Below are 25,633 nucleotides of genomic sequence, written 5' to 3' on the forward strand. Positions count from 1 at the left end.
CACCCCCTCACCCCCCGCCCAGGGGTGCATGCAGGAGGCAACCAATCGATGTGTCTTGCATCAATGTTGTTCTCTCTCCTCTCTTTCTCCCCTTCCTCCTTTCCTTCCACCTCTCTAAAAAAAGTCAGTGAAAAAATATCCTCACTCCTTGGGTGAGGATTGAAAAAAAATTTTTTAAAAAAACCCAGCCCAGCTGGTGTGGGTTAGTGGTTAAGCATCAACCTATGAACCAGGAGGTCATGGTTCGATTTCCAGTCAGGGCACATGCCAAGCATACAGGCTCCATCCCCAGTAGGAGGCATGCAGGAGGCAGCCGATCAATGATTCTCTCGCATCATTGATGCTTTTATCTCTCTCTCCCTCTCCCTTCCTCTCTAAAATTAGTGAAAATATATTAGAAAATAAAAAAAATGATAGATAAAATATAATTGCTATGATAAATATTTTTCTGCAAAATTATAAAAATATAACAAAACATTTGAGTTACTTTAATATAATGATGAAGTAAATACTAAAATTAAGTGACTGCATAATTTGTAATGAGTGGAGAATGCTGAACTGGTATCAATTCTAAAAAATATTTAATAATGGTTATCATATAGCAAAACCCAACCAAACCTAATTTTTCCTCATCTGATTAAATTCAAGCTAAGAAAAACTCATACACATATAAATTATTTATACCTGGCCACTGAGCTGGTGATGTATTAGGAGTTATTGCTTCATCTAAGCTTCCTGTTTTCAAAGAATGTCGATGGGGAAGCAGTACTGTCTGATACACCATTCCAGTAAACTGATTTGTTTGAAATGAGCTAAGAGAAGAAAACATTTAAGTAATAGTAATCTACAATGGCCCACAATAACAACAACAATAATATACAGATCTAAAATGATTTTCACATATAATATTCCATGTTTTAGATCTAACTTCTAGGGTACCTTAAGTATAAATTTTTGTTATCAGTTACACTACTATTACATCTACACTATATTCTATAGTCAAGTGCTATATTAAAATAAAGTATCCTTTAATTATAAAGATACAAATTTTTTAAATTAAAACATGTGATAGGTTTTAAGTTTATTTAGTGAAGACATAGAATATGTACAAATGAGAAAACTGAATTACTATTGACCACAAATAGCAAGCTTATACATTACACTTTAAAACAAGGTTATTTGGCTGAAAACGAAGTCAATTTAGGTTTAATTTAATATTTAATGGCTAGTCTATCCTACATCAGGGTAGATTACATCAAGTATATGCACCAAGTTCCAGGCATATAATAAAAAACATGGTGTGTGTCTCCCATGAAATTTATAGCCTGATAGGGAAATCAGACACAAATAATTTTACCACATTTTTAAAGACAAAATCTATTCAATACAGTGCCATGAAAGCAAAAGACAGGAGAATTTCACATAATTTGGGAATTCAGGGTAAGCTTCCCCAAGTAAATGGCACTTTAAAACTAAACAGATGAATGAACAAAATAACTTGCAGCTTGACACAGACTATGAAATATAACAGAAAAATTTAAGATTTTTTAAAATACATAACATTTGCTAACCTGTCAAATTTCTGTATTGTGCATTAAGTAAAGGAATATGATATTTATAAAGAACATTTAATTGTTTAGACCTATTCTAATTAGTAAGTCTTATTAATGATAGCATTTTGATGCATTTGTAAATAGTTTCTCTTGCTTTATTTTCCAAGTACAAGATGGCAGAGTAACAACAAAAAAATCCCATTACAGCAAATGGATATAAGAAAGATAAAAATATGTTGGTGAAAGTAAAGTTATACTTAATAACGAGAAAATGAACTCTTGGAGGATCAGAGTAAAAAAAAAAAATCAAGTTAAAGCAAACCTAGAAATACATAACCAGAGTAGTAAGCTAAGATTACCCATGGGAAAATTCACATAATTTATAACATAAACAGACTGAAAAAAATCAGTACCAAGGAAGGCTGACATCATGTAAGAGACAAAAAACTCAGTGAAAGACCTGCACCTGAGGAAGCAGACTTATCAGAACATTAAGAAAAATGCTTTATCTTCAGACAGGTTAAACAAAAATCAATAAATAAAGGCAATAAGTCATAATAAATATTGCTATTAAAATCACAGAGGTCTTAAAAAATGAAACACTTAGACTTAATAAAAGATAAGATGTTGCTGAAGAATGAATTAGTGTCTAGAAAATGAAGCTAGGATTTCTCCTGAAAAGCAGCAAAAAGAAATAAAGGTAAGAAACAAGTGAAAGCTGCCAGACAGGATAAAATTCACCTCGACAAGACATAACACAAAGGGACCAAAGCACGAATGTACTCACGACAATAATAATCCTACTATAAGTGACCACCTGAGAAAAGAAAATTAGGGGCGAGAAAAGAGAGCATAAATGATATCGAAGAGAGTGAAAAAGATAGGAGAGAAAAGAAGAAGGAAGAAAAGGATATTATATATATGGGGAAAACACCACAGAACCAATACATAAACAAACAAACAAACAAAATAATTATAATTTAAAAATTAAAAAAAAAATACAAACACCAAACCCCCAGCAAAGAGGGTGGGGGCAGAATCTGTAGATGCTGAGCTTATATATAGAAGATAAGGTTAAAAGTTGGATGAATATGGGAGGATCTCAGTTCAGTATAGAGGAAGTAGAAAGGGGATGGGTGGATAAGAGGAAAGAGAACGAGAAAAAAATATTAATAAATTTACAAAAAATTTGATTTCAAAAATGGTATAAAATAGCAAATAAAAATAAACTAAAATAGAGTGATGGAAAAATAATGTGAAAAGAAATAGAAAATAAAGCAACAAACAAAAACAGGAAAACAAAGAAAACAAAGAAAACAAAGAGATAAAGTAATAAAAAATAAAATTAAATTAAAATAAAAAAAAAAGAAACAAGTGAAAGCTAAAAGAAAAATAAGAGGAACCCATAAGTTCTAATATCTGTCTAATAGGAAAGGAAAAGAACTAAAGAAAGATATAGAAAGACCCCTGAGCGTTAAACAATATTTTTTTAAAGCCTAGATGAATTACAGGGAAAACTTAGGACTTAAAGAGGAAAAATCATCAACAAAATAAGCATCAATTCTTCTGTAACAATTTTCCTGATTCCAAGTCAGTCATTCCTTCCTCTGTACTATCCATCATATTATAGTACTTATCATTTAAGTACTATGCCATACTATATATCATTTATTCATTCACATTTATTAGTAACAAACTACATTAACCTTAAGGAAGGAGAACTTACCTCAGTGCTTATCATGATGTCTGGCATTAGGCACTGATCAATAAAAGGCTATAAAGTAAGTTATGTTGACAAGGGTTTACTTGAGATTCATTTGCCATAAAGGCACAAGTTAAAATTTCAAAGATGAAAAAAAAAGGACTCAACACTTCAACCATATGCTTTTTGCATTATTTAAAGTATAGTGCTGTATACAGTTTTTTCAAAGCAAGAGCATATATATTCTGAAAACTCATCAGTTTGCTGCACACATTTTAAAATTTCACAAAGATATTTACCTGTAGTTATGACTACCACAAAGGCACTGATATATACAAGCAGAAAGTGAGGCTGCTAAAGTATGCATTACATATACCTGGAAAAAACAAACAAACACCAAAATTACTTTAAGTATGCAATGTAACTTTTTTCAAGACCTAACATAATCAGCATTTTTAAAAGATGAAAAAATGATTTTGCCCTTATAAACTATTTTTTCTCCTAAACACTAATCTCTACCTTCTGAGGCCTCACTACAGATAAAGAAAAAATACTGAGGCCTTCGGTAGAAATTATAAAACACATACCTGCTACCTATATTCTATTTTAAGAGCAAATGGGAACAGATGCCAGCTATTCAGTAGTGCATGAACCGTGTATCAAAAGCAAACCCTTTGGGGTTCAACCTGCTTCTTCCTCAACCGAAATATAAAAAAGCAGAGCCTGATAAAAGACAGTTCACCTATTGACAGGTCATTGAAGAATATGCTACCACATATTCTAGTGACTACAGAAAGCAAACAATTTAAAGAAAGTGAAATTTAAGAGAAAGAAGGTATGAACCACAGCAATTAAAGGGAAACATTTGTATTGGGCAAGAGGTTCTAAACATGGCATGATGAGAAGTAACAGAAGTAGATCTGAGGATGAAGAAGTGTAACCTAGGTAAGAAAGTAGACTAGACAACTATTAAAAGACTAAGTTCTTGATCTAATTAAGAAGGTATGACAGTCTTTTAAGTTGATAAAAAATGGATAGATTAAAATCTCATTGCTATTTCTACTTCAATTATCAGCAAAATATGTAGTATGAATTAAAATTATGAATATCATCATATAAAATTAAGACAGCAAAGACCATGTATGGAAGATTGTGAAAATGATAGAATATTTTCCAGCTTCCCCAATCAAAATGTGGAGACCGTTTCCCCACTTATTGAATCTGGACTGGCCTTCTAACTTGCTTGGACCAGGAGGATACAACAGAAGTCATGTGTGAATTCTGAACCTAGTCCTCAAAAGGCCTTGCAAATTCTTGCTGCTTTTAAAACTCCTGCAACCAGAACAACCATCATGGCTCAGTGGTTGAACACTGACCTATTAACCAGGAGGTCATGGTTAGATTCCTGGTCAGGGCACATACCCAGGTTGCAGGCTCGATCCCCAGTCCGGGGCATATAGGAGGCAGCAGATCAATGATCCTCTCTCATTATTGATGTTTCTATCTCTCTCTCCCTCTCTCTTCCTCTCTGAAATCAATAAAAAAATATTTAAAACAACAACAAAAAAAACCTCCTGCAATCATGATATGAAATAACCTAGATGTGATTATTAATTTTATATGTGAACATGACCAGGTCTTCAGGTGCCCAGACATTTGGTCAAACATTATCCTAGGTGCATCTGTTAGGGTGATTTGGACAGATTATCACTTGAATTGGAACACTAAGCAAAGCAGATAGGGGAAGGCCTCATCCAATCAACTGGAAGACCTGAATAAAACAAAAAAAAGTAGAGAATGAGGAAATTCTGCCTGGTTCCATTGACGTGAGTCTTGAGTCTTTCCTGACTTTTTTTTTTTTTAATCCTCACCCTAGGGTATTTTTCCACTGATTTTTAGAGAGTGGGAGAGGGAAAGACAAAGAGAAATACTGATGTGAAACATGTCGATTGGTTGCCTCCTGTATGTGTCCCTACCAGGGCCCGGGCCGACAGAAGCCTGCAACCGAGGTACATGCCCTTGACCAGAACTGAAACCCGGATCCTTCAGTCCCCAGGCCAACACTCCATCCACTGAGCCAAACTGGCTCAGGCCCTGCCTTTGAATTAGAACTGAAATACTGGCTCTTCTTGGGTCTCAAGCCTGGTAGCTTTCAACTGGAATTTACATTACCAGCTATCCTGGTTCTCAGGACTTCAGACTAGGACTGGAACTACATGATCAGCTCTCCTGGGTTTCCAGCTTGTCAAATGCACATCTTTGGACTTCTCAGCCTCCATAATCATGTGAGCCAATTGCTTATAATAAAGCTCTTTACACATGCACGCACACCCCTTATTGGTTCTATTTCTCTAGAGAACCCAGAATAATATGCTATGCTTGGCTGTTGGAAGATGAAAAATGTATGACCCAGATTCTCTGTCAGCCCTGCAAACATTCTGCTTACCAACAGAAATCTGAAGTCATCCTAGATCTGTGGTCGGCAAACTGCGGCTCGCAAGCTACATGCGGCTCTTTGGCCCCTTGAGTGTGGCTCTTCCTAAGCCTTAGGAGTACCCTAATTAAGTTAATAACAATGTACCGACCTATATAGTTTAAGTTTAAAAAATTTGGCTCTCAAAAGAAATTTCAATCGTCGTATTGTTGATATTTGGTTCTGTTGACTAATGAGTTTGCCGACCACTGCCCTAGAGGATTCACTGGGACAAAATACTTCACATTGTCCTGAAAATATGTAATCTTTTCATATTAACAAAGAAAACCTTTACATAGATATTAGTAACTTCACACCATAATATTAAGTCTCTATATCTAAAAAACAATCAGCTTTTTGACTAAGTGTACTGCTAAAGAAATCACGTATCTGCATATATACCAATTACTCTTATCTTAATAAAATGGCTAAATAAGACTTAGTAACTAGCATTGGATTAAAAATTAAAATACTCTAGTGGGTATAAGTAACACAAGTAAGATGAACCTGGCCTACAACCAGAAGTTTTCTTTGATAAACTTGGTAATGTAACAATCACTATGTATAGTCTGATGTTTAAAATTATTTTTTAAAACCCTAACACTTATCTTTTAGTTTTATTGTAGTATAATTAAAAGACTGAAACCAAGCATACTTACTTTATTGCTTTGGATATCTGGATGGGGTGGTGAATCAAAGTTTATTATGGCATGTAGAATATCATGTGTTAGATTACTAAGGTGCAATAATGGATTGGCAACTACTGTTTTGGCACTGGCTGTACAAGCAAAGAGGAGAGGTACTGAGGTTTGCTCTGACAGAGAGCTAGGAAATATTGGTTCTGATGTTTCCTTAAAAACAAAGAAAAAAAAGGTTAACCAGCCATTTATAGTTATAACCTATTATTTATGTAATTCAGGGGTTTCTTTGGAAAACTTCAAAACACTTAAAACTTAAAAGTTTAACACAAACTTTTTACAGTTAGAAGGGACCGGAGAAGGTCACCATTCTAGGAATTATACTGAAAAATGATGGAACAATACCCTATTATCATAAGAAATTCATCAGCTCATAAGGGCATTCATATAAAAATGTGGCATTTGAATTCAGCATATCATAGGGCCTAATATCAAATTGTCTTTAAACTGCAATACATGCATAAGTCCACAAATTCACAATGAAGTACCATGCAAAAATGAGCATTTCTTAAAGCTACCATAATTAAGAAAATCAACGAATTTTAATATTTAAAAGCAATGATCAAAAACATTTTCATACATGTGCTATTTTGACTGGCTATCATATAAGCTACATACCTGCTGAGATTCTTGTAAAAGCAAAATCAATTCCATTCTCACAGAGGCAAGGCCCCCACCATGAGATCCATGAAGTATGCAGTAACTAAGAAACATTCTCAACAGTGACTGATATTTCAAAAGCCATTGTCTTTTTTCCTGAAAATTTTCTCTCAGTTGTTTCACTTTTTTTTCATGAAGCAAATCTTCATCATCTTCATTTATTCCCAATTCATCTCCATTTGCACCAAATGCAGACTGTAATTCTTCAGCATCTGAACAATAGTCACAAGTCTTCTGGAGAGCTATCATCTCCTTTTCAAGCCAGTGATATAGTTGGTAACGCAATTTTCCACCATCTATTTCATAGCCAGTAGATAAAGTACGAAGTTCTCCTGTGAGAATCTTTAAACATGCTCTAAATTTTAGTTGAACTGCAATTATATCTTCTGACGGACTTAAAATGTCATTTTCATCTAGCATGCTGAGAGATTCTGTGTAATTAGAACTCGTTTCATCTATTTTTTTCCCTATTTTTTCCTTTGAATGTTTTAGTTCTTTCATTGAAATAGGGAGATCCTCATTTTCTTCATCATTATCACTGTCCCATTTTAATTCTAAAGAGTCATCCTGAAATACAACACTTGGTTGGCTCCAATCAAAAGAAAGAGTGGAGTTTGACTGCTTCTCTGAGGAACCCTCTGAAGAAGATCCAAAACCATTCGTGAGTGACTGTGACCAATCAATAGCAGAAGACTTATCTTCCCTTGGATCCAATTTCAATGGAGAAGTTGGAGAACAGTCTTTACTAGTATCCATAAAATTAGCTGTTCTACAAAAAGGTTTTGTCTTCTTAATGACTTTTGGTATCTTTGATAATACTTCCAAAGCCAACATGGGGCAGCCAGCTTTTAAATGAGCACAGGCAGTAGTAAAAAATAATCTTCTTTCACTTAAATTAATTGTTCCTGCGAGTCCACTTTTTCCTGTTAAACTCACATGTGTGGAAAATGCATCAGATGATCCAAAATGACGTCTCAGCAAAAGAGGATGTGTTCTTAGATAATTGTAGAAGTTAAAAACTGCAGGATTACAGGCTGACATAGTGACTTGATCTGAAAGTAAATTCATTTTATGAGCCAAGAAAAATTCTTCAAGAGTTGTATTGTAGCATTTTTCTCTACTATGGCCCCTTTATCTACCGGGTCTTTCTTTAGACAAAATTTTATTAACACACCATACTAATACATAGTATTGAACAGACAAAAACACATTTTTATCCCAGCCAGCATGGCTCAATGGTTAAGCCTTGACATATGGTCATGGCACATGCCCGGGTTGTGGGCTCAATCCCCAGTGTGAGGCATGCAAGAGGCAGCTGATCAATGATTCTCTCTCATCACTGATGTTTCTAACTCTTTCTCTCCCTCTCTGAAATCAATAAAACTATATACTTTTTAAAAACAACACATTTGTAATAAAATTTGTTCTAACATAGTAGAAAAACAAAGGTTATGTTGAATTCACATACTTTCAGGTAACAATCTAAGGTAATTTAAAACACCCACTTACACCTAGTTCTTTTTCTCTTACTTTCCCAGATAATCCTTTCCAGTCTGCTTGGCTAGATATTCCTCATTTTCTCTACCTCTGAGCATTCTAGAGGTCGATGCTTGACTTTTTTCCTATCTACACTCATTGTGTAAACTCATATAGTCACATGGCTTTAAATACCATCTAAATGCTAATAACTTGCACATCTCTATCACTTGTCCCAAATTCTCCCTATAAATCCATACTACTACATCCAAAGGCCTACATTACATTTCCATTTACATGTACATACTCTTGCCTCAGGGCCTTTAGTGAGCCTTTGGCCCAAGCATGTCAAACTCGCAATCTGTGGGCCACAGGCAGCCCACGACGAATATTTTTGTGGTCCAGCCAATATAACGGTATGTAAAAAAGTCTTAATAAAAATTTTGTATCTTAATTTTCACAATATCCTATTATACATAATTATTAGCAATGAACTACAACGTTCACTAAAGACTGATTGCTATAATCGTATTGCATTCATTTCCTTTAGGCGCCTTATGCGCAGGCACACCATTTCTCTCCACTAACACTAGCAGCAAATATTTTAGCAGCCGATTGCCAAGTCATTAGTTTTGTACTGACTTGTTTGGTGTGCGCAACAGGAAATATTTCGCTTTTGGAGAACAGGAAAAATAGGTTTATTTGCATTACGCTTATTAATATGTGCAGTTATTCAGTGTCTGGTAAGTTAATGTTCAAGAAAAAATATTAATGTTCTATTATTTTATGTTAATGATTACTCATTTATTTCAGCCCTTTGTATCCAGCATGTCTCTATTGAAATAAACCTACGTTTCTAGGAAAATTGAAGCTTTTGTTTTTTTGAGGCCCACATAAACTTAACCTTGCTTATTTGACAGTGTTAGCCTTTGAGTTTGACATGCTTGTTTTGGCCTAAACTACTCTACCCAGATATCTACATGTAGTGAGCCTTTGGCCTAAACTACTCTATCCAGACATCTACTCGCTCATTTCAATTAGGTCTCTACTCAAAGTTGATCTTATTAGAAAAGTCTTCTCTAGCTAAAGCAACACTCCCCAAAATTTGCTCCCAGTCTTCCCTATATCATTTATCTATTGCTCAAGCTAAAAACCCAGGAATTATCCTTGATTCTCATTCCCTTCACATCTAGCGAATCCTGTCCTACCTAGTCAACCTTAACATTATATTCCAAATCCAACCACTTCTCTCTGCCTCCACTCCTACCATCTTGGTCCAAGCCACTATTATTTTTTAATTTTTTTCTTCTAAAATACAGGTTTTTGTGTTTTTAATCCTTTATTGTTGAAAATATTAGATATGTCTCCCTTTTCCCCCATTGACCCTTTCTATCCCAGCCCTGTCCCCCGCGCCTAGAATGCAGGTTTAATTGGCTCTAAAAGTATGTGATCATGTATTAATCCCAAATCAAAATACATTTTTGACAAGAATATGTATAGATATAAAATAAGTGACTGGCCCTAGCTGGTTTGGCTCAGTGGCTAGAGCCTCAGCTTGCCGACTGAAGGGTCCCAGATTCAATTCCAGTCAAGGGCACATGCCCAGGTTGCGGGCTCGATTCCCAGTAGGGGGCATGCAGTAGGCAGCAGATCAATCATTCTCTCTCATCATTGATGTTTCTATCTCTCTCTCCCCTCTCCCTTCCTCTCTGAAATCAATAAAAATATATTTAAAAAAATAAAATAAGTGACTGGAAAAAACCTTTTATTTCTCCCCTTCATTATACAGAGGCCAGTTTGGAAATCTATAGCTTAGATGGCCAAGATACTAGAACAATTTAGTAATATGACTTTTTTATAATAAGACATATGACACTTCATAATTAAATGATGCTATACAAAAAGCTATGAACTAGAACCTTTTCCAATTAGTACTCCAAATGATATGACACCTACTATACCAGCTATCATATACAATTCAATTCTAACTATGGAAAAATATGTGAAGAGCATATACCATCATTTTTATATAAAACTATATAAATAATTCCACATTATACTAACCTCTAGAAAAGTTTTAGCAGAAAGGATTTCTAAAACAAAAGGCAGAAGTAGATTCAAAAAGGAACATTAAAAAAAATGTACCTCACTCATCTTATGAACAAGACAGTCAAAAAATTAGCAATTTTAATCACACCACGTATGTCAACTTTTTCTTTTTAATAATATGTTTTTATTGATTTCAGAGAAAAAGGAAGAGGAAGAGAGAAATAGAAACATCAAGGATGAGAGAGAATCATTGATAGGCTGCTTCCTGCATGCCCCCCAGTGGGGATTGAGCCCACAACCTGGGCATGTGCCCTTGGCCTGAATTGAACCTGGGACCCTTCAGTCCACTGGCCGATGCTCTATCCACTGACCCGCCCAGGGCTAAATTTTTTTTTTTTTTTTTTTTACAATAAATACAGTTCTACTATATAAATTATAAAACTGATTAATATGCTAACTTCCACCTCAGATAAACTGAGTTTATATCAGTATTTTCTTCAAAACATTTATATTCAACTGTTTATACATTTATATTAAATACATTGATTTCATAAAAACAGAAAATCCAAAGTATGCATAACTGTGTCCCCAACTGAACCATAAAGTCTTAGACCATGTCTTCAAGTTGCTTTGTTACCATTAATACCTAACAGTGTGTTCTATACCCAGCAAATACTAATAAAACTCTTAGAGCTTAACAACGTAAAAGTGCAGCTTACCATCTTCCTCTCTGACAGGTTGCTTTATTAATGTTTCCAGTGCACTACCATAATCTTCCAAAATCCAATATGCCATACTCCGAAGAAAAGGGTCATAATGCATACTGATGTTCGATGAATTGAGTTCATCGATAGGAGAAAGAATTCCCAAAATTTTTTTACGCAAAATAGACTTATATGTTGCAGATTTATCAAATTCAGACTCATATAGTCTTGCTATTACAAGAGCCAACTGAATATCATTCAGTTTCTCAAGACATACCTTGTAAAAAAAAAAAAAAGATTGTTTATAAATAAGCGGGAGTATCTTTCACTTAAGATAAACTCAACTCAATCACTATTAACTACATGAACACAAGGCTTTATTAATATCTGAATCAGTGAACAAGGATGATTAAAAAAACATATACTGCTTGCTTTGGCAAGTCTACTTGTCAGCATTTATGTTAATAGCTTATAAATTTTAGTATCTGCCAATACTAAATATGTTTGCAAAAAGAATTGGCCTAATAAGGAAATTGAAGAATTAAGAATTGAATAATTCTTAATTAAGAATTGAATAATTCTTAATAGCATCAAATCAAATGATGTATTTTGTTTTACTCTTGAACTCCTACTGTTCCCATCCACGTTAGCAGACTATAATGTTTTCGAAATTAAAAAAAAACACGATTTTTGCTTGTATGAAACTCTGAGCAAAAGGGCAATTTAAGATAGAAATGTTATACCTTAAGTATTCATAAATTTTTAAGGTTTATTGAGAAAGAATCTGTTAAAAATTTGTGAAGGTTCATCAACTGAGACAGAGCAAAAAATATATAGGTTAAAATATGTTTTAATTGTAGGAGAAACTTTTTTTTAACCTGTTCATAAATATTCTTATGAGTCAGATCAACTATCTATCTCTACCAACCAACACGACCTGGCTAATCTTAATTCTGTATAAACATCGTTCAAGCTAAATGATAAAATTTTAAAAGTCACTGTAAAATATTATCAATTATTTTAGGTACTTAGCCTTGTGTTATTTCCACTAGACTTAAGTTGAAATAAAAAAATTAAAATTTTAGCCCTAGATAAAGAGCTTATAGATGACCATGCTATTTTTAAAAAGGTTTCATTCATTACCTCAATTGCATCTCTGAGGCAACCAGCTAAAAGAAAAAATGCTGCAGAATGTTCAAATCTCTGTTTGCCTAACAAAGAAAAAGCATTCTTTAAAGCTGCTTTACGCCATCTCTCATCTTCAAAATTGTGTCCAAAAAACTGTGTCATCTTGGTATCATTTTGGGATCTGTAAGGGAAAAAAAAGTATAAAAATTTTAGAATATAATGTTTCTACATCAGAACTGATTTTATCAAGTTAGCCACTTAAAAGTTAAGACTGGCAAGAAACATTTGACAGTTTAAAAGTAACTATACATTTTCTTTTCTGAGCAAAGAACATTAATGATAAACATTTAGTTTCTCAAAAATATCTCAGATTATTGAAAAAAATGCTTTCAAACTATTGAAAAAACAACATTAGTAGCACTGTGAGAAATTATTTTAAAATCTATGTGAAATATATAATTTATATTAACTTCTGTGCTACTTCACCATTTAAACCTCATCAATCAATCACCTTTACTTTGATGATCAAAACCTAAAAACTCTGTCCTGATTCAAAACAATACTAAAAGGATCTAGTCTCTTACAAAACTGACTGGTACCATGATTTTCCCCCAGAGGTTGCTGTTCATATAGTTCATGCTGAACAGAACCCAAAACAAATGGTGATCATGTTCGCCAAGTGTTGCTGAGGACAAATGAAAAAAAAATTCTAAGTGACCCAAACTCAATTATGGAGTCTGGCCGATAAGAGGAGGGCAGTTAAGAGGGATAGCCTGGTCCATGGGCTCTTACAGAGCACAGAGTAGATGCTTGTTCCAGATTCTAGCAATTTATCTTCCCAGCTTTAGTTCTTTGTCCTATAGGAATATCATAAAAAGTTCTTAAGCAAAAAAATATTTTTCTGGCCTGATAAATCCTAAAAACAAACTAAAGTTACCTATCAAGTTCTTCTGCTCTGCCCAACCGGAGTGGCTCAGTGGTTGAGTGTAAACTTATGAACCAGGAGGTCGCGGTTCTATTCCTGGTCAGGGCACATGCCCCGGGTGCCAGCTCAATACCCAGTATGGAGCGTGCAGGAGACAGCCTATCAATGATTCTTTCTCATCATTGATGTTTCTATCTCTCTCTCCCCATTCATTCCTCTCTGAAATCAATAAAAATACATTAAATAAGTAAAAAAAGATGTGCTCTAGGAAACATCTGGGATTCTCCCCTATAAAATGTCTCCTTAAATATAAAAATAACTAAAAATCTACATGAATCACACTAACCAGAACAACAAATCTTTATTTCATACATTTACTTTATGAACAGTTTTTCATTTTAAAGTAGTTTTCTCACCTACCTATATAATCCCCAAATCACAGCTTTCTTTTTCATTGCAAGGTAGAAAATGGCAGCATCTAAAGGATCATTCTTTCTATAAAAGGCTGCTTTGGCTACCTATAAGTAGAATATATTGTTCAATATTTCACAGAAATCATTTTTAAGAGAACAAATAGTTTCCCTCATATCCAAGATTTAATATACAGATTATACATTAATATACATTAATCTGTTTAAATGTTCAACAGATTTTTTTAAATATGTATGTAAACACACACACATACATATTCAACAATTACAAAAATAATTTATGGTGATGGCCTCCAAGGATACAGAGAGATGAGAACAGGACTATACTTTTCATTACAATTTTTTCTGTACTATTTTATTTTTTCTAAAAAGTATATGTATTTTGTAAAAATCTGACATATATACTAAACAAGTGTATCAACTAGAAATTTAAGAATTAGAATAGAAACTTTAAAATATTATATTCACATATTTTCAAATATAAAACTATGTAAAATCATCTCACTGCTTCAAAAAAACAAAGAGTAATTTAAAGGAACATCCAAAATATAATTTTCATACCAACATAAAATACTTACCTTTTCTATGCATTTGCGTAAGATGCAAGTATTCCGGACCCACCATCCCACGCCCATAGCTCTCAGTTCAGACCAAGTGGGATTGTTTTTCTGCATTATTGGCAACATGTTCAGCAGTTCTTCTTCTGCTACTGAATGAAATGCCCAGGCAAAATGACTAGTAGACAGGCCTAAAGAAATGTCAAAAAAATGTTGGTAAGAAATATAAACACAATTATACAATGATTATCAGAAATGTGTTCCATATTTGCAATAAAAATATCTAAACTTTGAGACTCAAAAAGTTACAATTAAGTGTTTAGGGCTAGAGGAAATATGGGTTATTTTTTTTCTTGCTTCTCTAAACAATCCTATCATTTCAATATTTTCTATAATGAGCATATATTTTCTATAATTAAAATATGTATTTATTAAAAGATAAGAAAAAATGCTTATGGCAAATGCCGCTGCGCAGAGTATTTTTGTTCTCTAGCTATTCCCCATGACTTTTTCTTAGAAAATGAGAAACACAAGGTATTTTTCTATACTGGTATGATTCTTCTTCAAAGCTGATTCTCATTTTCCTTTGGTCAACATTTGTTTTGTGAATTTAATTCTATGGAATTTAAAAAAGCATCAAATAAACATTATATCCTGGTGAACAGAATTTAAGACAGTAAAGACTCATATCAAAAAATTTTTATACTATTTAATTTGTGTTTTTACCATTAATACACATTGTTCATAAAGTTATTATTTTTATTAGCAATTCAATATTTTATCATATTAATATAGCAATGTTTTCATAATGACTTATTCTATTTGGGGCATTTGACTTATATGTAGTTTTTCACCAATAGGTAGTACAGATATAAAAAAAAAAAGAGCTTTAAAAAATCGTTTTTTCTTCCCAAAGTGGGATTAACATATATATTCCCATATTGCTTTTCATAATTTTAAGTACTATAACCAATATTCAGGTACGTGTTTACCCATATTATGCTTACATTGAATTTTTCTTTTACTTTTTATAGTAGAGTGAATTGTTACCTCATTATTGTGTTAAATTGAGTTTCCTTCATTATTAGTGAAATAGAGAATTTCCCCTAGCATGTCTTTATTCTTTGTATTTTTTTGTTATTTATATATTTTGGCTATTTATCTGTCCAGAAAAAGGTACTGATTTTTTATGTTTTTATCAGCCCCTTATACATTATAGATAATAAACTTTATTTGACATTTAAAAGAAAAGCCCTAGCTGGGTGGTTCAGTTGGTAGGAGCACTGTCCTGTGCACCAAAGGGTTGCGGGTTCGATTCCCAGTCAGGGTACATACCTAGGTTTTGGGTTTGATTCCTGGTCAGGGCGCGTATAGGAGGCAATGAATTGATGTTTCTTTCTCACAATGAAGTTTCTCTCTCTCTTCTCTCTCTCTCTCTCAAATCAATAAAAATATATCCTTGGGTGAGGATTAAAAAAAAAAAAAGACTGTGAAGACTCTGGAATCAGAATGCATGCATTAAATTCCAAGTCCATCCTTAATTAACTATATAACTTTGGGCAAGCTTCTTGGTCTCCTGATTCCTCAATTTTCTCATTTAAAAAATGTGAATAATCGTGGGACCTACCATAATACATTGTTGTGAGGATTAAATTAATATTGTTAAAGCATTTAGAATAATACCTGGCACATAATAACTATTATTATCCCTCTAGGGGCCCGATGCACGAAATTTGTGCAAGAGTAGGCCTTCCTTCCCCCAGCTGCTGGCATCGGCTTCCCTCTGGCACTCGGGACCCGGGCTTCCCTCCGGCCACAGGCAGGCACCCGGGACCCGGGCTTCCCTCAAAGCCCCAGCTTCATCTGGAAGGTCACCCGAAAGGACGTCTGGTCTAATTAGTATATTATGCTTTTATTATTATAGATGTCACTATATTTAGGAAGGTACTTTTATGTTTATACAGCACCATTTACATTAGCAATTCTTTCAACCTATTGGCACCACATGGGGTGTTTATTGTTCAGCTTCTATTTCTTCTTCACAGTACATTTTGTTTAGTATTACTGGGTGAAGTAAATGATTAATTACAAGATGTGGCTTTGAAATATATGGACTAAAATGTTTAACCTAATATCCAGCACCAAAGAATTTAAAATTCTCATTATACCCAAGTCTATGGAAAAAAAATATATATAAATTTAAAAAAAAAACAATACTTATGCTGTGAACGGACTATTATTCTAAATTATTTTTACACTAGAGGCCCATTGCATGAAAATTTGCGCACTTGGTGGGGTGGGGGGGGGAGGGGCGTCCCTCAGACCAGCCTGCACCCTCTTGCAGTCTGGGACCCCTCAGGGGATGTCCACCTGCCGGCTTAGGACAGGAGCTGCCCCCTGGTGGTCAGTGCACGTCATAGCGACCAGTCATTCCAGTCATTCTGCCATTAGGGTCAATTTGCATATTACCCTTTTATTATATAGGATTTCTATTATCTCTCAACCAAGTTCAATACTTTTTCATAAATAATTAAAGAATTTGACTTAGAATTTTAAGCTTTACTTTCCCCAAAAATGGAGAAGGAAGCAAAAAGAGAAACAAGGACAGAAAGGAAAAGAGAGAGCAAGAGACAGAGACCAATTAACAGAGGCGAACCTGTAGTGTCAATAATGCTGGAAGGCAGCTCTATCTCTTATACTTCCTGGACACTGAACCAATAAATATCCTGTTTTGCTTAAGGTACCTTAAAGGTAGTAAAGTATTTCTGTTACTCTGAAAGTCCTGACTAACAGTATATATTAGTATATGAAATGTTCTTAAACTAATATCTAAAATACACATTAATGTTAACAATAGTTTTGGGGGTACTCTTCTTTTGTAAAACAATTAAAATTTGAATATGTATCTTTTTCTGTAACAAAAATGTTTTTCTCAAAAATTTCAAAAGGGAGAAAAAGATAATCTAGAAAAGAAATGAAAGAGAATGAAATACTAATTGGACTTTAATGTATGATGTGCTTAAAACATAACACAGAATATCCAATTGCCCAATTGCTACATGTTTCTATTTCTTCATTAACTCTTTCCATCTACCAAAAATATTCCAATACTGCCTCAGTGGTTACAGTGTTGGCCCACACACCACAGGGTCACCAGTTAGATTCTTGGACAAGGGCATGTATAGGTTTGATCCTAGGCCCCGGACTGGGTGCATGTGAGAGGCACTTAATCTATGTGTCTTTCTCACATCAATGTTTTTCTCTTTGCCCCTCTCTCCCTACCTTCCACTCTCTCTAAAAATCCATGGAAAAAAATATCCTCTGATGAGGATGAACCAAAAAAGAAAAAAGAAAGAAAAAAAAAAAGAAGAAAATTTCCGATACCTTAAGTAAAGAAAATTAAGTGAAAATAAACATTTTTAAAATAAATTAAGGAAACTTAGCATGTGTCAAATTTGTCAGCATTATCATATCTGAGCAAATGCAAACTTCTGAAGCCTTTCTTTTCCTCTTCTTGCCTTACTTCCTTTTAACAGATTACTACCAAAATCACCTTGGTGAAGGAGTTGAGCTCGATAAGCTGGAAGGGAAGTTGTAAGAAAAGTATGAAGTCGAACAGCCAAAAGAAATTTTAACCCACATTCGTCAAGAGTTTCTCCACCTATAAAAAAGGAAAAAAGCATTTACTCATTTTTATTTGTAACACAACGTTTCATCAACAAAACACAAGTAAATGCTAATAATTTTGACAAGCAGCATGTCACAGCACCAAATACAGAGATAAAACATTCTGAAACTGAAAACAGTTATCAGTCTAAATATTTATTTTTTCCTATACAATTATATACTACAGAAAGAAGGATAGTTAAATATTGTGAAGAATAATAAAGAAGAGAATAAATTGACTCAGGGTCTGTGACATTTTTTATAATCAGACCTCCTCTGATCTGAATCTTACTTAAATTTAACTAAATTTTAAAATAGTTTAACCTTCTCTGTGCTATATGTTACAATATTTCCCATATTGATTCAAGTCATACATCTCACCCCAATAATGTTCTGTTAACACTGAAAGAAATAGTTATACAGTGGGAAGGCCTGCTTTTTACATTAAATAATTAAAAATATAAGATACCTATAATATATTTATATCAAAAATAGTATCTACTACCAACACTTCTTAAAGTAAAAGTGTCATGATTCATGGCCAACATTTTTTCTTTAATTTTTAATTATCATTATTTTCTTAAGTTTATCCCATATTTTCCTTTCAAGCAGAGTTCAAGGGGTCTAGCCTACTGATCTCTATCTGGTGCACCTGGCTGCACTTGTTTCAATCTTTGAAATGTGATGGAAATACTACATTCAAATTGATTTGTAACTCAGGAGATTAAAAAGGAAAAAAAAAAGATCTCTGGATGAGGAATAAACCTAATTTTATTATGCTTATTTTTGTTATTCTAGGTAGGAGTATACATTACTGCAAATTTTTAAAATAAACCTCAATATATTAAAAGCCAAATAATAGCAAATTATCACAACATGAAAATAAAATAAAATGGAAATCACATTTGCATTATCTAAAGTAATTATTTAATAAGAATGTTAACTTTTCCTAAACTCAAAGGATTCAGGTGGATCTTTAACATTATTAAGCAAACTATTATGTAAAAATTTAAAATAACTGGCAAAATGAATTTTTGTATTATAATTTCTATTTCAAATTCTATTTCAGAGCACGATTTATGGGATAAATAGCATATTTTCAACTATTGTGAAGTCAGCAATGATGATTAAAAACCATTGTATCATTTTTATAAAATATTTTTTAGATTTTCTGTGAAATTAGGTAAAAATACCACTAGTTTTTCTTCTGATCCTGTACCCAATTTAGTTTTACCTTGGCTTCTGTCTCTGCTTTCTCCAATATCAGTGCTGGTAGTTGCAATTGTATCTGCTAAGGCCATCAAAGACATCTGCTCCATCCTGCTGAGTCCTGGTAAACTAGAATGAAGTAAGTGGCCAGAAAGAACCTGAGCATGCTCAGGACCAAAGTAAGTTGGACTATATTGTGAAAGGTCAATAACCCTTGGCTTTGTATTTTCTTCATCTGTCTCTAACACATTACTATCAGTCATTAGAGTTGAAATCTGAAAAAGCTCATCATAATTTTCTTTTGATAACTGGTTTGAGTTATTCAAGCTACTCTGATTACTAGATTTCTCCAAAGATGAGTAATAGCTATCATCATCTGCCGCAAGTAAGGCATATAAAGGAAGTGGAGGAACAGAATCTATTTCTGTGTAATCTGTATTTTCACTCTTGTTGAATGTCTGGGGGTCTCTGGTGGTGCTTCCACTGGCACTGATGGTGAGAGACCTAAGGCGGCGCTCATGACAAGATTCCGTTTCATTCAGGGCCACAACTTCTCCAGCAATGCACTTGACAAGATGTGACAAGATGGCCTTTGCTCTTCGAACTTTGCCAAGATCCATGAGTTCCAAAAGCTGCAAGGGATGGTACTGAGGTAAAGTTGGGGAAAGAACATGAGCTGCTTCAAAAAGACCTGAATCTTCCATGTCCACAGAAGGATCAAATGCAGTTTTCTTTCCACAGATTTTCTGTGCAAGACTGGTCATAGATCGAGTCAGAGTTTTCTTTGGAGGATGTAATCCAGAACTTGATGAGTTACTCTGTTTTATTAAACTTATTATAGATGGAGTGCTCCCATTGTATGAATCTGTTATAACAGGTTCTTGCTTAGAAGATGGCTGCCACTGGGAATATACATGCATCTCACAATCCATTCCTACCACCAGGATGCCATCCCGGACCCATGATAAAGAAACAGGAAAAGGTGGAGAGCCTTCTACAGAAGAAACCAAATCCACACTTCGTAACAGTACAAACTTAGAAAGAGGCACAACTTTAGTATTCTCCCAGAGAGGAAATGCCAGGCTTTCCTTACTAGTCTGTTCTTGTACCTTGCCATCCAGGAGTCCATACATCAAAAGTTTTGATCCAATTCCTACAGTCAAGATATGAGAACCATCTTCCCTAGATATCCAATCTAAGTGAACTAAATGCTTTATGTTTGATGTTATACTCTCTTTACTGGATAAATATACCTCCTGCTTATCATAGGCCACTAAATTGCTATCAATGCTAATGCCAGAATCCAACACCGTATTTAACTCATCTAAATGAATTGTCTGTTCAAGGACCCAACATGAACCTCCTGTAGACTCACATTCAAAAATGCTTACATGCATCACAAAGTCCTGAGAAGGTCTACTATTAGATGCAGGCTGCTTATATGCTACTGCTAAACGATTTGTGTGTGCACAGCTAACTTCTACAGGCCTTCCAGGTACAGTAATACTACTATTACTCTGAAGTCCATCTTCAATAAGTAATGGCCATTCCTCCCAAGTGTATACAAGATCCATTTTTCCATTATTTGATGTGGCAGCTTCTCCATATGTTACTTTGCATCTCCAGAATCTTACTTTCTCATCTGAGCATGAAGTTGCCAATAAATAGGGAGCACTGCAAATGGGATATATGGAAGAAGAACTCAGATGACCTAAAATAAAAATAATCCATTAACAAAATGTCAAATTTGGTTAAATATTTCTATTTTCATGTACTAAAGGTTTTAGTCTTTTGTATGAACTACTGTTAACAACATAACAGTCAATAATAGTTTAAGGGTCAATAAGATCAGTAAAAAGCCCTCAAGACAACAAAAAGTATGCAAGAAGAACAATATTACCAAATCTGAAAGAACTCTGAGACAATTTAGTTCAATTCCTGCATTTTATAGGTAAAGACCCTTGACCAAATATGTCAAGTATCTTATGCCTAAATCAAATAGCTAGATTAAGGCAGAATTAGAAAACCTGAATTTAAGTCCTGGTTCTCACGCCAATATTCTTTTCACAGCTCTTTACTAGTTTTACATATTATTGTAAATCTCATTTTATAATTTTTTTAAATTTTTTTTTATTAATTTCAGAAAGGAAGGAGAGGGGAGATAGAAACATCAATGATGAGAAAGAATCATCGATGGGCTGCCTCCTGCATGCCCCCTACTGGGGATTGAGCTTACTACCTAGGCATGTGTCCTGACTAGAAATTGAACCATGACCTCCTAGTTCATATGTCAACACTCAACCATTGAGTCACACTGGCCGGGCTATAAATCTTATTTTAAAGATATCAGCACAATTTAAAAAACTTGTCAACATTCATGGGTCACATCTCTGATATTTTTCAATACCATTTTGTGAGTGGGCCATGCTTACCTAAATACTGAATGGGCACTCAATGATTAGAATATTTGATATAACTAATGCTGAGAAGATTCCTAAGTGGGACATAACATTTTCTTGGGCTTACTGTAATCATATACTCTTAATTTCCTAAACCAGGATTTAGCAAATTTTTTCTTAAAAGGGACAGATAGTAATCATTTTGGGCTTTGTTAGCCATAGGTCTCTAATGTAACTACTCAACTCTGCCACTATAGAACAAAAATAGCCATATACAAATAAATGTGGCTACGTTCCACTCAAACTTATTTACAAAACAGGTAGATGGCCCATAGTTTGCCAACCCCTGTCCTATATAAGATTTCTTATAATTAGAACATTTATCGTATTTTAAAAGCCCATTTCAACAAAATTGTAATTTTTTTAAGTCCTCAGGAACATAGTACATTTTCTAATAGTCTTGACTAAAAAAAATTCTAAGACTAGGAAAAAACTTTTACAGTAGTCTCCCCTCATTTACAGTTCACCTTCCGTGGTTTCAAATACCAACGAGCAAATGAGATCTGAAAATATTAAATAGAAAATTCCAGAAATAAACAATTTGTAAGTTTTAAATTAAACACCATCTGAGTAGCATGATAAAATTCGCACTGCCCAGTTTTGTCCTGCCTAGAATATGAGTCATCCCATTGTCTAGTGTATCTACACTGTGCTACCAGGCTGATAGTCACTTAGTAATCAGAGCAACTGTTGCAGTATCGCAGTGCTTGTGTTCAGGTAACCCTTATTTTACTAAATAATAGTCCCAAAAGCCTAAGAGTAGTGATGCTGGCAATTTGAATAATCCAAAGAGAAGTGGTAAAGTGCTTTCTTTCAGTGAAAAAGTATACACATATAGGAACAAACAGTATATCTAGGGTTTGGTACTATCCTCAGTTTCAGGCATCTACTGGGAGATTTGGAACTTAATTCTTCAGAATAAGGGTGGATTACTGTACCATACATTAGGTTTTCCATACAAAATAAATTTCTTCTTTTTCCCTAGAACTTCTTTTTTCCTCCAAATTCAACTGAGGGCAAAGTTAGATAAGAGGATTGTTTTCAGAAATATCCTCAGTTTCTCTTACATTTGCCATATTATTTTAATTGGAATTCAGTAGTGAAGATCATACTGACTAAAGACAATAGCTCTTAAAAGTGTCAATGTAAGAGTCATTCTTTTTCAAATGTTCACTTTCCTTGTACTAATTCCTCTTTTATTAAAATATACAAAGAAGCAGAATGCAGATGTTATCAGAACACTGTTAATACCTACACCTGCCAATTTAAATTAGAAAAAAATTAGGTATCTGATAACATAGCAACTGAAAAGCATTCAAGTAATCAGTCAAAAAAAAATGAGGGAAGTAGAAAAGACCAAAACCCACACTATGACTATGAAAATGAAAGAATTAAGTGACAAGAAGATAGATTTTTGTCTTAGTTTTCTTGATACCCTAGAACAGCAGTTCTTTATTTTTTGTGTGCATTAGAATTATCAGGAAGGCTTGTTAAAACAGACCCCAAGAGTTTGTGATTCAATAATTCTAGGGTACAGCCTAAGAATTTTTTTTTTCCAATTAAGTTCCCTGGTAATGGTGATGCTGCTAGTCTGGGGACCACCTTTTGAGAACCACTGCCCTAAGATAAAGATACTAAATATGAATCAGGAACCACACACTCATAATCCTTCACAGCACACGGCTCCAGGGCAGCACTACCAGTATTATCAACGCTGGCAAATAAGGGGCATTACTATCTCTACCCTAGAAACTTTCACTTTGTCTTCACAAAAGGATAATGAGAATTTATTTTAGAAATAAATATTTAAGACTACAACTGACTGATAAATGTCAAAACAATCTGAAAACAATGAGAAATTTAACCTATCAAATTTAGGGTACTTAAAGATATTCTTTCCATTTATGTTTCTATGTGAATTTAAAAGTAGTAGTTGCACATATTTTTAATTATCTAATAAGCACTCATGGATTACAAAGTTTGCATAGTCTTTTTTCACAAAATTTACAAACCTGCTGATGGCTTAACACTTATTATCTCAACTCCTTGTGGCAAATGCAACTCTTGGCTATAAACCATTTCTGAAGACAGAGTTAATTTGCTGGTACTCTGGAGATTTGCTCTGCAAGCCTGATACTTCTGTGAAAAAGGAGATAGGATTTTCTCTGGAGAAGATGAATAATGTTCTTCTGGCTGCCAAACTGCTTCAGATATTTTTGTATCTATATTTTCATCTATAAAACATAAGAAAAAAAGCAAAAACCAGGGGTGTGGGGAACCCTATAAACATTATAAATTGCTACATTTCATAATCCAAAACTGCCTTATAAAAGATTTTAAAAGTAATAAACATATTAATGATTCTTTATAACAAGAAAATCAGAAAATCATTTTGCATTTTAATTAACTGAATAAACTATATTATCACTATTCAATAAGAACAGCTTTAAAAATATGCACTGAACTGTCTAATCATATGTACTTTGTTAATTTAAGCCTACTTAAAGTTGAAACAAAAAGACTCACCCAATGAGACAGGAATGGACTTTAAATGTAAATTCCACATGTGTAACAATGAGCGGTTGTCTTGAGTGCACTCTATTACAATTAGGTAGAATTTTTCAGAAAATCCATTAGGTGAGCTGCCTATGGATATTAAAGATATTTTTCACTATCAACATGGATAAGTGAGATAACTTATTAAATATGATAACTTAAAATAACTGATTTCTTAAAATATATATTTTATTGATTTCAGAGAGGAAAGGAAAGGGAGACAGAGATAGAAACATCAATGATGAGAGAGAATCACTGATCAGCTGCCTCCTACACACCCCACACTGGGGATTGAGCCCACAACCCAGGCATGTGCCCTGACCAGGAATCGAACCGGGAATCGAATCTCCTGGTTCATAGGTTGGTGCTCAACCATGGAGCTACGCTTGCCAGGCAAAATAACTGATTTTTTTAAATCAAAACTCTTATCTACAGCTCCAAATACAAAATGGAATTATAGAACAGAATCAACTTTACCACATGAATTTGTATTAATTTAAAATTTTAACAAGTATGCTATACTTAAATTTCATTTTTGAACTGACAGCCTTAAAAAAATCACATAATACAGTCATCACCAATACAATGTTCATACAGATTAGACCATATTAAGTAGAAAATTTCTGAACAGATAAGAACTATGTGATAGGTACGTTAAGTCAACATATCATGATGAAAATAGAGTTGTCAAATATATTTTGAAATAAGACCATAATGAAATGACCTGTTAATGATGTTTATCTAAGGACCAATATATCAGTATTCATTATCCAACATAAAATTCAGGAAAATTTTTCTTAGTCAAAACTACATAATTTAAGTAGCACATAAGTTGCTTAAAATAAGCTAAAAAAATGCGTCTATCTAAAATATATCATAAAATCAGTAATTCATTACTGCCTGAAAAAAAACAAACTTAAAAATGCTAGGTTTTAACCCGTTTTCCTTATTTTATGTCTAGAAAATTACACTATAGAAACAATATAAATCATAGAACATATAAAAATATCAGAAAACAACTATTTTGTCCTTTTAAATTTTCATAGAAAAAAAGTTTCAAAGGAACACCAGAAAAGAAAGATGACCATAGTATCTTAAGAGACTAAACGAAATGGTAACTTTGGTAATGTGTTCTGGGCGAGTTAGGCATTTCAACTACAAGAATTAAGAGAAAAGGAAGGAAGGATACAGGATTATAACAAAGTAAAAAAATAACAGAAATAAATCTATTTCTGATAAATTTTACTAACAAGGAAGTTTTAATGAGAGGAATTGTTAACAATACTAGCATTCTTATTAATATCCTATATAATAATAGAGAAACATGGTAATTAACCATAACTTCGCTACCCTACCCATTGGCTAATCAGCAAGATATGCAAATTAA

At 33.7% G+C, this 25,633-nt stretch overlaps 1 protein-coding gene across 6 annotated transcripts in view; it reads right to left on the minus strand.

Annotated features, from left to right (window-relative positions):
• DMXL1 (Dmx-like 1) overlaps window positions 1-25,633 on the minus strand; it is a 137,740-nt gene that overhangs the window by 63,066 nt on the left and 49,041 nt on the right. For all 6 annotated transcript variants that reach the window (XM_005857097.2, XM_014541700.1, XM_014541698.1 and 3 more), the window contains 12 exons: window positions 24,217-24,336; window positions 23,703-23,924; window positions 19,257-20,942; window positions 17,910-18,017; window positions 14,378-14,547; window positions 13,789-13,886; window positions 12,459-12,624; window positions 11,331-11,592; window positions 7,045-8,138; window positions 6,388-6,579; window positions 3,555-3,631; window positions 685-812 (listed from right to left, as the gene is read on the minus strand). In XM_005857097.2, the coding sequence (XP_005857159.1) occupies window positions 685-812; window positions 3,555-3,631; window positions 6,388-6,579; window positions 7,045-8,138; window positions 11,331-11,592; window positions 12,459-12,624; window positions 13,789-13,886; window positions 14,378-14,547; window positions 17,910-18,017; window positions 19,257-20,942; window positions 23,703-23,924; window positions 24,217-24,336 (4,323 nt within the window). The remainder of the gene's footprint in view (window positions 1-684; window positions 813-3,554; window positions 3,632-6,387; window positions 6,580-7,044; window positions 8,139-11,330; window positions 11,593-12,458; window positions 12,625-13,788; window positions 13,887-14,377; window positions 14,548-17,909; window positions 18,018-19,256; window positions 20,943-23,702; window positions 23,925-24,216; window positions 24,337-25,633) is intronic.

Source organism: Myotis brandtii, unplaced genomic scaffold (genome assembly GCF_000412655.1).
Source record: "Myotis brandtii unplaced genomic scaffold, ASM41265v1 scaffold1071, whole genome shotgun sequence".
In the NCBI taxonomy this organism is placed as follows: Eukaryota; Metazoa; Chordata; class Mammalia; order Chiroptera; family Vespertilionidae; genus Myotis; species Myotis brandtii.